Genomic DNA, 15,697 nt, shown 5'->3' on the forward strand with positions numbered 1-15,697 from the left:
TATACTAGAAAATTATGCAGTGCTCGAGAATGTGATAATTTATTGTTAGCAAACCACTAGAGTCACTCTGGTAATACTCTGCATTTTCTCATTTACACTCTCCCAAGCAGTTCCTAGGCATGGGTGAGAAGTTAGCATGGGCAAGCAAATCATTGCCAATGCGTCGTTCACGTGCAGCTTAACCCACAATGAGAATTTAGTTTTATGGAAATGGGATACTACATGCCATTTGGTCTAGATGCTTCAGAGTGTTCCCAAGGATGTTTAGTTTAGTACTATGGGTGTACAGTGCCTATGTCCAAAGTAATGAAACAGTTGTTATTGGCAACTAGGCAAAGAAGTACAGACCCCACAATGCCCTATGCTTGAAAATGCAGGTTTTGTACAGTTTCGGAAACTGAAGTGCATGATGCGAACTTAAAAGAGCCCCTCATTTAGGATCCCATATATCAGGAACTAAAGAGCAGGTAGTGGACTCCAGAGCAATCCTAGAGAGCAGAAAACTTATCTGTGTTTCTTTAATGGCTCTAAACATAGAAGCTTATGTCACAGAGTCTTTGCTTAAAAACTCTGGGAGCCAAAGGCAACACACACATTTTCTGCAGGGCAGTTTTCCTTGAATCAAAACAGCAGGTAAACCATACACAGACTTCTATGGCTTTTTTAATTTTAAAAGATAGAGAAAGTCTATGAAGTGTCCAACATCATTATGAAGGATTAAATCAGTTTTATTAGTCAATGCCTTTTGGAACAATGACATTCTGAATGACAGAGCCACTTCTAAGCTCAGAAAGTGTCTTCTAAGCATATCTGAAATCCTGGCCTACTGATCATCAGATTCAGTATTCAGCAGTGATTTAGCACAATTCTTATATATGTAAATAATCTAAACTGAATCTAATAAGGTGGGGAAAAACAAGGATATAGGCTGAAACTCAGAGAAGTTCCCAAACTATTGACAAAGGAGGAAGAAACTGAACTTTTAGGAAACGATACTATAGGACTCTCAACAGTCTCCTAAACCAGACCTACAACAGGGTTATGGAAGTTTTTTTTCCACACTCCCACACCCCTGTTCTTTTTTTCTTCTTTGTTTTTATGCAGTGTAAAGAGAAATCTTACAAGGAAACAATCTGAAGAGGCTCAGAAGAGCAAATTAAGCCATGCTGAAGTTAAGTCCTACATAAAATCTTTTATGGTAGTCAGCAATATGTAACTTGGTCCACAATAGGTCTACTCTGATTGACAATCATATCGACAACATTTGAAAACAAATATATCGGGCAGAAGAAATAGCAGGTGGCCCATAAATCTTTGCTGAAAATATGAACAAACCATCATTTCCCCTTAATTCTCATTAGTAACTTTTGACATTAAATATTCTTTGTCATGGAGAAGGTGAGGGTTAAAAAGACAAACCCAACTAAATAAAATAATACTTGTAGTAAAAAACCAGCTATAAATTACAAAAACTGCAATTAAACCTTCTGAATGATAGAAATGTACACTGTGAATCTATGGTGTATGTTCACCTTGTCTTTATACTCTTCTTGGTGTGCCCACCAATGATGGTTGAGTTTCTCATTTTGGCCAAAACCTACCACTAGCACAATTATGCAGCTCACTTTTCTGCACCTGAGCAATTGTAGGCGCACTTGGATCGTGTGGAATAAGCCTCATCCTAGGAGAACTACCATCCTAATTCTGAACAACAGCAGAGGTTTTACTGTGGTCACAGTTTAAAAGTATTATGAATAAATCCACATTCATAGAATCATTAAAGTTGGAAATGACCCCCAAGATCCAGTCCAACCTATGACTGAACACTACATTGTCAACTAGACCATGGCACTAAGTACCACACGCAGTCATTTCTTGAATCCTTCTTGGGGTGGTGACTCCACCACCTTCCTGGGCAGTCTGTTCCAATGCTCGACAACCCCTTCTATGGAGAAATTGTCCAACTTCAACCTCCCATGGCATAGTTTGAGGTAATTTCCTCTTGTGCTGTTGCTAGTTGCCTGGGAGAAGTGAGTCATAGCCACAACACATGGGCTCACAATGAGTCATTCAAATGTTAGTATTATTTCTTAAAGGCAATGCATAATATAAATTTATTATTTAAAAATGAGTATGAGCAAGAGGTATGTTATTCACCTACAAGTCATTTTAATCTATTGATCAAATTATCAAATTGGCCAAATCAGTGCAAACAGAAAAAATGTAAGTGGACTCAGATCCTGTAGTCATAAAGATGAAATAGTGATGTTCTGAAAACTTGTCTTTCCTAATTTCCTGACATACATGTTTTTCTTACCATTAAATACAATAACCTTTACGGTATTAGTAATATATTTCCCATTATATAAATGTAAAGAATGTAACTAACCTGTTTTTACAGCTGCTTAGTTTTACACAATTAAAATTAATCTTTCTGAAAGTCAACAAAAAGAGATCTTAAAAAGACTTAGAAAAACATGTATATGCTCATTCATATGCATCAACCACATTAACAGGTCCTAGTCCTCAATCTATTCCCATATAATTACGTAATTAAAAAACCTCCTTATGTTAATCAAACTGGATGGATTCCAAGAGAAAATATAATGCACTTATCTTCATTTAGTTTATCTTGAATAAGTAAATTCAGGAGGTGCTTTTCTTTACCTTTGCTTTAGTCGTCTTTTGGCTGTTGTAGGAACATTAGCACCATATCCATATGAGAAGAGAACCCTTTCAGCTTCAAATTCATCTTCCACTGAAAAAAATTGCAAAAAGGTACTGTTGAAAAACAGTGCCAGAACTTATAAACTTCTAAGCAATTCTATTTATAACTCTACACATACAAAAATATTTTTCTAGAAGCTAAATTTTCAGTTGGTATAACCTTCTGGACTTAAATGGAACAATTTTGTTCACAAATAACATTAATACAGTGCTATACTTTAATTTCTTACAGCACATTTTAGTTTTATGATTAACATAAGACATGCAATAAGAAAGAAAAGGAAAGGAGTTCAGAGGCTTTGAATATTCATATTATTGGTATGGTCATAAAATACATACTAATAGTATAAGTTCAATTCAGCAGTAGAGGATTAGACTAAGTTTTTTTTCTAAAGAATTAATTTTCTGTGCATATATGAGGATGTAGAGGAAGATAAAATTAGAAAGTGTTTAAGGTGACAGGACATAAGAAAGCCCATGGAACCAGAAGGGACACATCTGATGTTGCTGAGGAAGCTGATGTTACTGTGAGGCTGCTAACTATTATTTTGGAAAGACTGTGGTGATCAGAAATTTCACCACATTTGAGGAAAGCAAATGTCATAAACATCTTCAGAGAAGGGCAAAAAGAAGATTCTTATGTTTATGCAAAGTAAAAATATAAAAAATAATCTCTGCCTCCATAGATGATTGATTTTTGAAAATGCATTTCTAAGGAATTTAAACACATTACAATTGCTTTGAAAAGAAATCCCAATTGCAGCAAGATTATAATATGTACAGATTTTCATATTTCAGCTTGTGTAATTCAGGTTTCCTCTCTCCTGTAAGATGAAGTGGGCCAGAAAAAAAAAAAAGAAAGAAAAAAAGAAGTGTGTGTGTGAGTTAAAGGCAGGGGCAGAGAGCTGGGGACAGTGAAGAGGGGTAAAGGGGGACCATGAGAAAAGGGGAGTGGCAGGAGAGAAGGAGGGAGGACAAGTGAACACCAGCCCAGACAGCACACAACAGCTTTGATGAATCAAGTAGCTGGGAACAGGAGAAACAAATTGAGGAAATGACGTAAGAGTCCTATCTGACTCATCTTTCCTAATGCTCAAGTACCTCAAAATCAGAAATACCTTCACTTCTCAACAACTTGCACAATGGTATAGCTTCTGTCCTCACTTGCCTAATACCCTCGTAATGCTATTTTAAAAATGGATTCTTAAAACACATTGAAGAAAGATAAAAGTCTCTAGTAGAGCATTTATGATGTCACATATCTAGTTATGTGAAAAACAATACAGAAATTCCAGTAAGTATGACAGAAAAGGTTTACTAATGTGGCATTACAAATGCACCAGAACTTCAGGGCTGTTTTAAACATGACAGGGAACTCTCCAGTGCTGTTAAACACTTATGGTTCAGGAAAACATAAAAGTAATTTAGCTTGCCTTTGTCAATACCCTTCTTTTTGATTACAAATTCAGTGTTGCATGTTGCAGAAAAACATCAGTGAGATCCTGCCCTGTAAATTCATATCTGTCAGAAGTGTTCAGTAAATGTCAGATCATGAAAACAAGCACAAAAAAATTGAAATGTTGTAGGAATCAAGTCAAGGTAATGTTCTGTATCAGTGTGTGCTTCTCTTCTCTTCTGACATTTCAGGTTCTCCACCTGACTGCGTGATGGAAAACATACATTTTACAAGTTAGCGGACGCTTATCAACAACAGTTTTATATGCTACTTGGCAAAAAAGTGCCATTGTGAGGATATAGATAGGTTTGTCCTTTTTCTTAGGAAGATACTAACCATGGAAGCAAGAAAAAATCAAACAACTAGTCTACAACAAAAAAACGCTAGAGTGAAGATTTTACCCTGAAGACTAGATAAATGCCAAGAAAGTTTACTTTTGTTATTCATGTGGAAACCACTCAGACGCTATAAGAAGTGGGTATATAAATCCTTGATAGTTTCCTGAATAGTCTGTTTCATATCATTTCAATATTAAAAAAGTGAGGCATAATGATGGGTTACTCACAGTACAAATTCAGTGATCTCTTCCACATGCACATTTTCCAAAGGAAAAATTAAAAAGTTTGTATATTTATTATTTATAATATATATAATAATATATATTATTTATATATTATATGACAAAAGCCACCTCACATGTGCAAACACATAGTTTATTAAAAAGTCCAGAGAACCCAACCTCCACTGGCACCCCCACATATTGTAAAACAGTGGAGGCTTTATGACTCAAGAGAAAGAAAAAAATATTATATGCCATTTAAATATAAAGAAGTGACCATAGGACTGAAGACTAATCCCCGTTATCGCTAAAATTCATAGAAAGTTAAAACTGTCTTCCACACAATGCCTCAGTCTAAAGTACATTCTCCAGAAGACAGACTAAAGTTTTTCCATAATATATTCAATTTGAAAAGTACTTATATTTCCTTTCAACTATTTTTCTACCTTTAGTTATTTTTGACATGTAAATATCAGGACATAATTTGAGACACAGGAGGAAGTATATCTGTCTTCCCCTTCAAAGTGTTTTTAAAAAAAAACAACAACTTTTTTCTTCTGTTTTCCCTCAGATACTAGTCTTAGTACAAGTAGTAGTATTAATCCTAACTTTCTATATCAAGTACACTATAATAATAGAAAGTTCATTATTAAATAAAAAGTAAATTGAAATAATATTAAACCGTAACGCCTTTTTTTCTCCAATGAAATCAGAAAATGAAGTCATTATATTTTAAGAGAACAGTTCATTTGGAAACTTTTATTTCTCGAAGTCATATTGTAGCATAGACTGTAAATTGTAATTAAAATAGATACTTAAGAAGAAGTTAAGAATGATTTAGTTCTGTAAAATCTTTAATGCCATCCTAAGATGCATAAGAAAATGTAAACCAGTGAACAATAACCAGCTTTCTGAATTCTATCTTCTCCTTGGAAAAAATGAAGGTAAGATCCAAAAATTCTTTATTAATACATAAATACTCTTTAGTCAAGTTTCTATATACACTTCCAAAAACATGTTACCAAATAAATATAAACATGTATATAGCAAATGTGCTTATGGTCAGACTGGAACCTTTGGGTAGTCAGGCCATTCTAAGTACAAGCTGCAGTGTATAAAATTAATAAACTATGTGCAGTCTAATTACTAAAAATACCGTGACAGCACTGCATCTTGGTAATACATACTTTGATATACACTGTTCTTTGCATATAAAGTTTATGAAATGATCTTCTACCTGGAACACATTATAAATTGTGAATATTTTTTGAGGAGCAAAGAAAGAGAAAAGGATAAAAGATAGTTGAATTAGTTTAGAATCTTACTGTATTCTAGTTTAGAATTGTACTCTATTTATGAACAGGCTAAAAGAGTTCAAGATTAGAGTCAGAGTTTCAAATTAGAAATTACTTGCTTTGTGGACTCATTTAGGTCAAGAATCAAATCAAGAGGTTTTACAGAAATTTTGCTGTGTTTGGGAACAGACATTTTTATTTTTGCCAATCAGACACAAATATGTTCAAGACTAATCAGGTATGAATTTAATCCACGGTTTAGTACTCAATACAGACTTAGCTGCAACAAACAAGTAGTTAATATCCAATTATTATTAATACAACACATGGAAGAATTTTCCTCCCCTTCCAGTTAATTAAAGAATCCACATTAATCATGTATTATGAAACCTATATTTGTCTGTCAAGAAAGAGGGTTTCCTAATAGTTAAAATAAATAACAGCAGAATCCTAAAAACCATATCCAATTATAATGGATTATCAGATTAAGGAAAAGAGAAATGACAGAATACTGAGATGATTTTTAATAAACAAAAACTTAGACATATGGATGTCTGATACACATTTACAGATACATTTAGAAAGTTGTCATTAATATTTTCATCAAAATAATTACTGTCTTGTCAGGCATAAGGAAGGAGAATGACAGGCACTGTATTACTTTCCAAGTGCCATGAGAAAAAAGAAATCTTGTCATAATGCCAGAAACACCTCCAGACAGAGTGTAACTCGTTACAGAACTTACTTTCTGCTGTTTGCAATATTATCTCATCGAGCTCTTTTTCAAGTTTTTCATAAGTATCTAGTCTTGCTTGAAACTCCGAATTCTGTGTTTGAAGCTCAATAATGCGTGTTTCACTAGAAGCCTGAAGACTATAAAATTCCTTCGTAAGCACCTATGAGAATGAATAATGAAAATACCAGAGATTCAGCATTACAGCTACTTTTGAAAGTGGCAAAATACATGTAAAATGCATAGCAGTAGGATATTAAATATTTCATGTAACTTTTGCACAGAAAAGATTAAAATACTTTAAAAAGGAGTTATTTTTTCAATTATATGATTGCACAGATTACAGTCTCGGGTCATATCACTTATGCCTATCTCCAAAGGCATAACTCTAAGAATCACTGAAAAAGCTGCAAGAATTTTAAAGTTAGGAAAATCAAGGTAACAACTAAAAAAATTCACACACAGCAGTCAGAATAGTGTAAATGCAATTATTTTTGTTGCTTTAACGGGATTCAGATTTCAGTTTATCAATTTTTTTAAACAAAAACCCTCATGTTCAAAAGTAAAAGTTATGAAGGCCTGTATAATAACTAAAGTTTGACAGAGTGCTTTATAATCGGAAACAACACTGACCACATAAATATACAACAAACTGGAATAAGCAAATTCTTGAGAAGTAAAGTAGTAATCTACATGCTTTGCAGAAAAATCCCACCAAAACAGGTAATGTAATAACCAAGTGGGTACTGCAGCTAAATTTAGTACTGGCTTCCTAAGTAAAAATCACTTGTCATTCAGAATGACAAGTGAATACAGATCTTGAGATACAGAAATAGATGAATAGTGTACACAGCAGTAATAGCAGATTCACTGTCAACACCACTAAAGAATGCAAAATGCTTAGAGAAACAAGCCACCAGAATATAAAAAGATCAGTCTAGTGTCACAGAAGAAATAAATGTATAAGTTAAGGCTCGGCAGTATATAAACAATCTGTTTCCTAGTTAGCAAGAGAAACTACTCTACGCCCCAAATAAAAGCAAGAGTTAGTTCACAAACCAGCTGTAGTTGAGCCACAAGACACTAGCAACCACATTATCAATAAAGATTAGTAAGCTAGAAGAAAGGTAAGGAAAAAACCTTAGTACATAAATGTTATATTTAAGAAAGGAAATAAAAAACCCTAAGAGAATTCAATCATAGGGAACAAAAGAAAAAAACTTCAGACATCAAATATTTAAGTTCTGCAAGAACATTTCTTTATGAAAGAGCACTGGTTGAAAAGTGTCTCTCTAAAGAGAAAAAGAAGTGCCAAAAGTGTTAGTGGAATTGAAAGTCAAATATTCAAGTTATAATTACATCAAATAAATATCCACAAAGAAAACGAAAATATAACTCAAATTGAACTACATTCTCCAAGTTTCACAAGTCTGTGCAATTAAAACTCTGTTTAGCAACCTCTAAGTCTAGCAAAACTGGCATTTGCAGTGCTTGTGACCACAACCAACCTCATCAGCCAGTATCTGAATGTCCCAATACAAACAAAACAAGAAATTACAGTCTATCTAAAACTCTCTGTTTCCACTCTATAGTTCCTGGGACCTGAAGATTGGCATCCTTTTCCAAAAAACAAAGGCTGCCATTGCAGGGACTTTCTTCTACCCTTCCAGTTTCTGCCCTGATATTTGATTTAAACATACACTGACAATCTCATTTAAATCTCACAAACTGGACTCCAGTAAGATATGATTTTGGGACTAACTGTGGACAGGTAAAGAAATATTGTTTTAAAGTAAGTTTTCTCTGTGGAATACTCACATTTCCAAGACTAAAACAAGTGAACAGGATATGATACATTTTTGGAAGTACATGTTTGAAAGATAATAAATTCTAAGCTTGTAGAGATAAGCAGTCATTCAGGTCTATGTAAATAGGTGCCTTGTGGGTGCAGGTGCCCAGATTGTGCCTCTCAGCCAAAGCGGTGGCACCTCCAGGAAACTGTATTTAATTAAGGACAAAAATGCTGCATGGCAGTGAGGAGTGAAGGAAAAAATGTGAGAAATATCCATGGTGCTGACACTAAGGTGAGGGAAGGAGGGGAAGAGGGGCTCCATGTGCCAGAGCAGAGGTTGCCTTGCAGCCCACAGTGAAGCAGGCTGCCCTCCTGCAGACCATGAAAGCACACTGAAGCAGACATCCACACTACAGTCCATGAGGACCCCAGGCTGGAGTAGGCGGACATGCCCCAAAGGCACTGCAACCTCTGGAGAGCCCAAGTACGAGATTTTCTCCTGAAGGAAAAAGCAGCCCAGAGGATCCACACTAGAGCAGGATAAAAGTGTGAGGAGAAAGAACCATGGAGAAGAGCTGTTAAGGACTGACTCAAACCCCCAGTTCCATCCCTCCCTGCAGTGCTGTGGGACAGGGAGGTACAAGAGTCAGAAATGGAGAAAAGTTAACACATAAGAGAATGGAGTGGGGAAAGATGTTTCAGTTTTCGTCTTTGTTTCTCATCATCTAAATGTGTGTCAACTGGTAATAAGTGAAATTAGTTTTCCCCAGGTCAAATCTGTTTTGTCCATGATGGTAACTGGGAAGTGATCTCCCTATCTTTATACCAACCCATGTACTTTATAGACTTATTAGACTTATTTACCTCAGCCCCATTCTCTTCAGGAAGAGGAATGAGAGTGGCTGGATGGGTGTCTGGCACCCAACCAAGGTCAACCTACCATGCTAGAAGTAGCAAGGTTAGGTCTTTTCAATTCTGTATACACCATGCTCTCTTTCACTTTTTTTAGTTGTAAAAATTTGTTCCAGAATTGCATATCAATAAAAAGTATTTTATTATGTAACAGCACTATTACAGATCCTAGTTTTAAATAATGATACTGAATTCACCCTAACTAATCTGGTGAAACTGTCTTCTTTCCCTGTAATTATCACATAGACTGACATAAGCAGCTTTGTGATAAAAGCAGTATATATACCTCACATGAATGATGCACTCTCTTCAACACATCGCCATGAGAGATTGTTTTGCCTTCTTCCTCTCTCCGAAGTCTTATTCTCCACTAAAGTGATGAAACTTAACAAGCTTTGTCGTTCAATCCTACCTCAGCAGAATTTGGTGGAGATACTAACTCATCCATGTTATGTTCTTTGTTACTTTCCCCCCAAACTTTTCCATTTTAAATTCTAATTGAAAACAACTACATAATGCCCGATAAAATGTCTCTTTATATAACATACCTCCAGCTTTCTCTGATATTTCTCACATTCCATTTGGCACTGTGAAAGATTCTTAGCTGTTTCTTGTTGCAGGAGTTGAACATGTTCAGTTTCAAAGGACTTTAACTTACTTTGGTGAAGAAGTTCAGCTACTTTGCTTTCTGTGCCAAGCTGCATTTGTCTGTACCTGAAAGGAAAATGAAAAAATAAGTTTTAATGATTCAAAAATAAGCAAACAGAGAATATATGCTAGTTCTGTTCATTGCAGGTATAAATTTCAAGAACCAATACAGTATTTTGAAAGTTTCATAGGTATCAGTATGGTTATCTATGTAACTATTGTAACCTGTATTTGAAACATCATTAGGAAAATTCAATATTATAATGACAATGCAACACAATGTATGGAAAACTCAGTCTATGGCTTTCCTAAATATGTAGTTAATAATCAAATGACAATGACCTCACAGTATACCTTATTTTTCTTATTTTTAAAAATGTAAGATCAATGTGAATCTGTTTCTTGGCACACAAATGCATGTAGTGAAGTCTTTTCCTGGGAGAGATACTAAGGAAATATTTCCTCTCTTTACCACCATGTGTTACATGTGATAGGGAGAAGTGGTATTAGGCATCAGTGATATCAATGGTGCATCCCTTGGGATATCATGAATATCAGCTACGCTGCTTTTTCCTGCACCCAAAGACATGAAGAACTGTCAGACCACAATGGTGTATTAATTTCCACAGTCACTCAGAACCACAGGTCCTTCAAAAAAAGCAGAAATGAAGTATAACTTTGAGAAAATCACTACAACGTAATTTTAAGTGACAGATAAATAATATTCTACTCAGAAATGGACTTCATCTATTTTACTCATTCATTCTACTTAACAGACAATCTCAAAAATGAGGTATAAAAAGGTTTGCTGATAGAATACTAAATTATTGGACTGTAGAAAATTAGGGTGAGGTGAAGAACAGCAGAAAACCTCATGAATCTTAGCATTAAATAAGATATGAAATTAAAGGAGATATATGCAAAGTAAATCACAGGTTTTAAAAATGCTCCTAACCATCTACTCCTAGCTGACTGTTTTCATTCATGACTGAGATCTTGGGATTATAATAGATAAATCCATTAAAACTTTGGTTCAGTTTTAAATAATGCTCAAAACTAGCATTTTGGGAATTACTGTAAAAGCAACAGAGAAAATACAGAAATCACTGTGTCACTTTGCAATTCCATGTTGCTGCCTGCATTACTGAGTGCTGACAACCATCCTAGTACTTCACCTCACAAGGAATAGAGCTGGCAAAGGATCAGAGAAGGGTAGTTAGGACTGCCTTTGACAACCAGCAACATTGCACACTTACACAATCACACTGTGTGGAATAAATTACTTCAGCAAGCTAGGACTGTACAGCTTGGAAAAGAGAGGGAAAAGGAAGAAATAGGAAGCCTGTAACATCATGAGCAGCATGGAGAACGAAAATAGGAGTCGACTGTATTTTCGAATAGATGAATGAGAAAGCAACTAATGAGGCAGAATGTAAACAAATATAAGTTGCTATTCATACGTGAAAGCTGTGAAATTCCTTACCATAAGATGCTGGGGATGCTAAAAATTAACACTTTCTCAAGAGAACACTGAACAACTTGCAGCAGAGAAATCCTTTGATAACTAGTAAGTGGAAGATGGTACTTCTCACACCGAAGCCACTTAACAACAAATGGTTAGATTGCCAGATGAACCTTTACTCTAACCCAGCATGGCTGTTATGTTAGTTGCCATTTGTCAAATTGCAGTTGCAACACAATTCCATTCTATTTAGCACCTTATCTTTAGGTGGGATTGAGAGTGTTTAACAAAAACAAGGGGATTACTTCAGATATTTTCCCTGAGGATTTCAGATGTAGGAATGTTTCTAAGGCACAAAGAGGAAGCAATTTTCACTGGAATTAACTTGAATAGAACAAACAGGTGCCATTATGATGCCCCTGATAATCACTCTGAAGACATCTGTGTATGTGTAAACAGTCCAATGCATGAATGAGATTGTTCCCACACAGGCTGAGATTGGAAGTTCTGCTTACTGAGCTCATGAAAAGGTTTTTCTTTTAAAAACAATTTTCTTTTTCAATAGTAAGACATTTGTTCTCAGTGTTACTGTACTCAAACTGCTAAATGCCAGTTACCTATCTAGATATCGACTACTACTGTCATTTTTGTTTGGGGACGCTTTTCAAGTGCTGATAATTTAAGTATTTCATCACTCCTTCCTGACTGTATGTTCCTATTTTCATTTTATGATACAAAAAAATTCAGTACTTTTGAATTCTCCATATTTTGTACATGACTGGCTGCAGACATGATACTAAATCTTTTCTGGTATACACATTGTTTACAATCCTGGGAAGAATGCTTTGTTCCAAAATGAGTAAGTCTTCACAAAGATACATGCCATCCAGCCAACAGTGCAGTGAAACCCACAAATTTATTTAATTACTAGTCATATTTATCGACTCTAAACAACAAATTTGCACCTTCCACCTCAACACAAACAATACCTTCCTGTCCACAGCTTCAGACCTTGGATTAGTCTGAGGTTCAATGATCTGTGCTGTACTGAGCTTCCACACCAGAAACACACATAAACTTATGCAAAGCAGAAGTAGGTACTTCTCTGTATCTATTTTCTATACTTTCCAGAGAAGTCTGTAGCTCTCTGATGATTCTACTTAATCAACTGGGTGTTTCCAGAGCATGCTTCTCAACCCAGTCATGAACAGTAACTTCAGAAATTTATTTTTTTTCTGCTTTGTTTTGGAAATTTGAAGCGGTTTACATGTGCGTGATCTGTTTTGTACTGACAAGGTTACAAAGGGTCAGTTTTCTTTTGACCTTACTACACTGTTGATCGGACTAGTAACTCCTCCACCGTAGCACCATTCAGAGTTTCTTTGTCATATTTGCTTTTACTTGGCCAGATAGTATCTCTGGTTTCTTGGCTACTATTTCAGCACAAGTGTGTGTGCATGTGTGTATAGAGTCATGTAACACAATGTGCTGAAACACATTCCTTCATCTGCCTAGATGGTCTCTAAGGGAAAACAAAAGAAAACAAAACCACCCTATGCTTTAATACTACTATTACGGAAAAAAACCCTGTGGAATGTGGGTCTGCAGGATTTTTCTCCATCAAGAAATTTTAGCAAACTTGATATAATGAAAGAGTAGAGATTTTAATCTCACAGAAGAATGAGGGTTGAGAATGAAAGGGAAATTACAGATTGAGCCAATGAAAAAGAATGGAAAAGAAAAAACATATGTAAGAATCATCTAGAATGAGGTTCCAGCTTCATTATGTCTCTGTGCCATTAGGCTGACCAGTCAATGATGCCTGAAGTGTGCCAACGCAGAGACACAATGGTTATAAAAAAAGTTATTTTTAGAGTAAAGTGGAAGATGGAGTACTCAGAGAGGGACTTACACTCTGGTTTGCAAGGATGGTTTAAAGATTTTTCAAATCAGAGGAGTTTGTTTTTGCAAACAGTGGATAATGAAATAATAATTCGTCAAAATCTGCATAAAATGAGAGCAAACAGAAAGATTTCATGGTAAAATCATGCAGTGTGTATACAGAAGAAAGTATGGCAACCAATTGGTTTTTTTGAATGGAGAAACCACAAAACACATCAGCACAGCCTAACCTAATATTGATAATCAAAGATTTCTATCATATATGTGCTAAGTGAGATTCACTTTGCACTTCCAACTTCTTAAATGAGACAGCAACTGTAATGTTTTTAACTAACTGAAACAGACTCTTTTTTACCATTGTCTATCCCATTTACAAAACCCGAGATGTACAGCAGTACTCAAAAAGGTAATTGAACAATGAAGTACATTAGAAGACAATAAATTTGTAAAATGAATCATCCCAGAAGCAGCAAATCCTAATGTTAAGCTTATTAATAAGAAAGAATGCCAAGTAAATACAAATAATATGTCTTCCAACGGAAGTCCTACCAACATGATACAAAACCCCAACCCTTTCTAATTTTGCAAACCTGATTATACGAACTTGAAGTTTTCTGGGATATATTTTAGAAATTATTTGCAAGTTTAAAAATATTAAGAAAACCCTGTAAGTTTTGAAATCATCCAGAGTCCACAGCTGAGTCAGTTCCAGATTTAAGATTTTTAAAATAATTAGAATATACTCTTCTATTTGTACAAATGTCTGTGCTTTGTTTCAGTGCCAAATTTGCAACACAACCTAAATGCTACAGACATTTCCTCCCTAACCTATTGCAAACCTACTTCCAGTCCCAACATGTCCTCTAATGTTCCTGCCCTTCTCTCTCTCTGTCCCAGCACCAGCCCTGATGTCTTCTGAATTCCAATTCTATTTTCATTCTTTATACACAGGGCATCTGTTTTTCTTCTTACCTATGTTCATATCTTATTCAACTTCCATTCCTATCTTGTAGCCCTACTCTCCTAATTCTGGTTTTCTTTTGTCTCTAATCCTATGTCACCCTGTCATTTAGCATCCTTCATCAAATCCTACCCAGACTTCTTGTAATATGAAGTTCAAATCCCAGTTTAACTTTGTCACCTTCTGCAACTGAGTCTGGCTGTTAATGCTTCCTCACTTCCAAAGATTCCCAAGCTAAGTAGAAAAGCACAGAACTGAATTTTCCTTACTCTTCATTGTCCCGCTTGGAGTCACTGGAGTAATAGTGGTCTAGATAGGCCTAAATTAAATTAAAGTCATGCCACAGACTGCACAAACGCTGTCCTTACATGCAGCAAACTGTGAGACTCCAGTTCAAACACTGGCATTCAAAGGATCTGGCTTCCACTGGTTCTCTTGTTGATCCTTGGTATTAAAAACTGGTTGGCTCCTTTCTGAGCAATCAAAAATTTCCCCGGAATTGCATTCACACGCTACCCATTAAGTAACTGCAAATGTAGGAACTCTGATCCGTAGTTTCAAATGCTTTCATTGTTCAGCTTTTCCAGCACTGCACATAAGTCAGATGAGTTATATATCTAGCTGGTTTCACAAACTGAAAGTCTGCTCTAATATTTACTACAAAATGAGTAAGAAAACTGTCATTCCTCATTTAAATACACATATTTTATGAAGATTTTCACACTAAGTTTATAGGCACTTCAGTCTTTTGTACTATTTTTTGCTTCATTCATGCCTTGCAAATAATTTATTTCTGATCTGGTCTAAAATAACAATGCACTTAGTAACAACACATTTAAATACCTTCAACAAACAACAAAAAAGTTCTGAGTATAATGACAAAACAGAAGATGAAGCACATCATCTACAAATTTTTTAAACAATGAAAAATTTGTTTGCTGATATAATTTTCACTTAACATTTATTTTCCCCAAACAACATGATGAGATTTTTTTATAGCACACTATTCCTGGTTCAGGTTGTAATTAAAAAAAAAATCCAGAAACACAGAGCTTAAATGCTAAAGGGGAAACTTGATTTAACATGTAAGTTCTTACCAGATGTCACATTTGCTTCGTATCAAGTAATTAAACATACAGTACTCTTGCATGTGATTCAGTAAAATCTGCGAGAGAAAGCTTAGAAGCTTTGTTTAAAGCTGCTTGCTTCAAAGCAGATTTTTGTGTTTTGCAGCATTCTAAGCATTTATT

General features: G+C 35.2%; 1 protein-coding gene across 6 annotated transcripts in view; it reads right to left on the bottom strand.

The window, feature by feature from the left end:
* Positions 1-15,697, bottom strand: part of PIBF1 (progesterone immunomodulatory binding factor 1) — a 112,198-nt gene that overhangs the window by 35,856 nt on the left and 60,645 nt on the right. For all 6 annotated transcript variants that reach the window (XM_017828613.1, XM_017828612.1, XM_017828616.1 and 3 more), the window contains 3 exons: positions 10,023-10,188; positions 6,783-6,933; positions 2,668-2,758 (listed from right to left, as the gene is read on the bottom strand). In XM_017828613.1, the coding sequence (XP_017684102.1) occupies positions 2,668-2,758; positions 6,783-6,933; positions 10,023-10,188 (408 nt within the window). The remainder of the gene's footprint in view (positions 1-2,667; positions 2,759-6,782; positions 6,934-10,022; positions 10,189-15,697) is intronic.

Source organism: Lepidothrix coronata, unplaced genomic scaffold (genome assembly GCF_001604755.1).
Source record: "Lepidothrix coronata isolate B3197 unplaced genomic scaffold, Lepidothrix_coronata-1.0 Scaffold150, whole genome shotgun sequence".
In the NCBI taxonomy this organism is placed as follows: domain Eukaryota; kingdom Metazoa; phylum Chordata; class Aves; order Passeriformes; family Pipridae; genus Lepidothrix; species Lepidothrix coronata.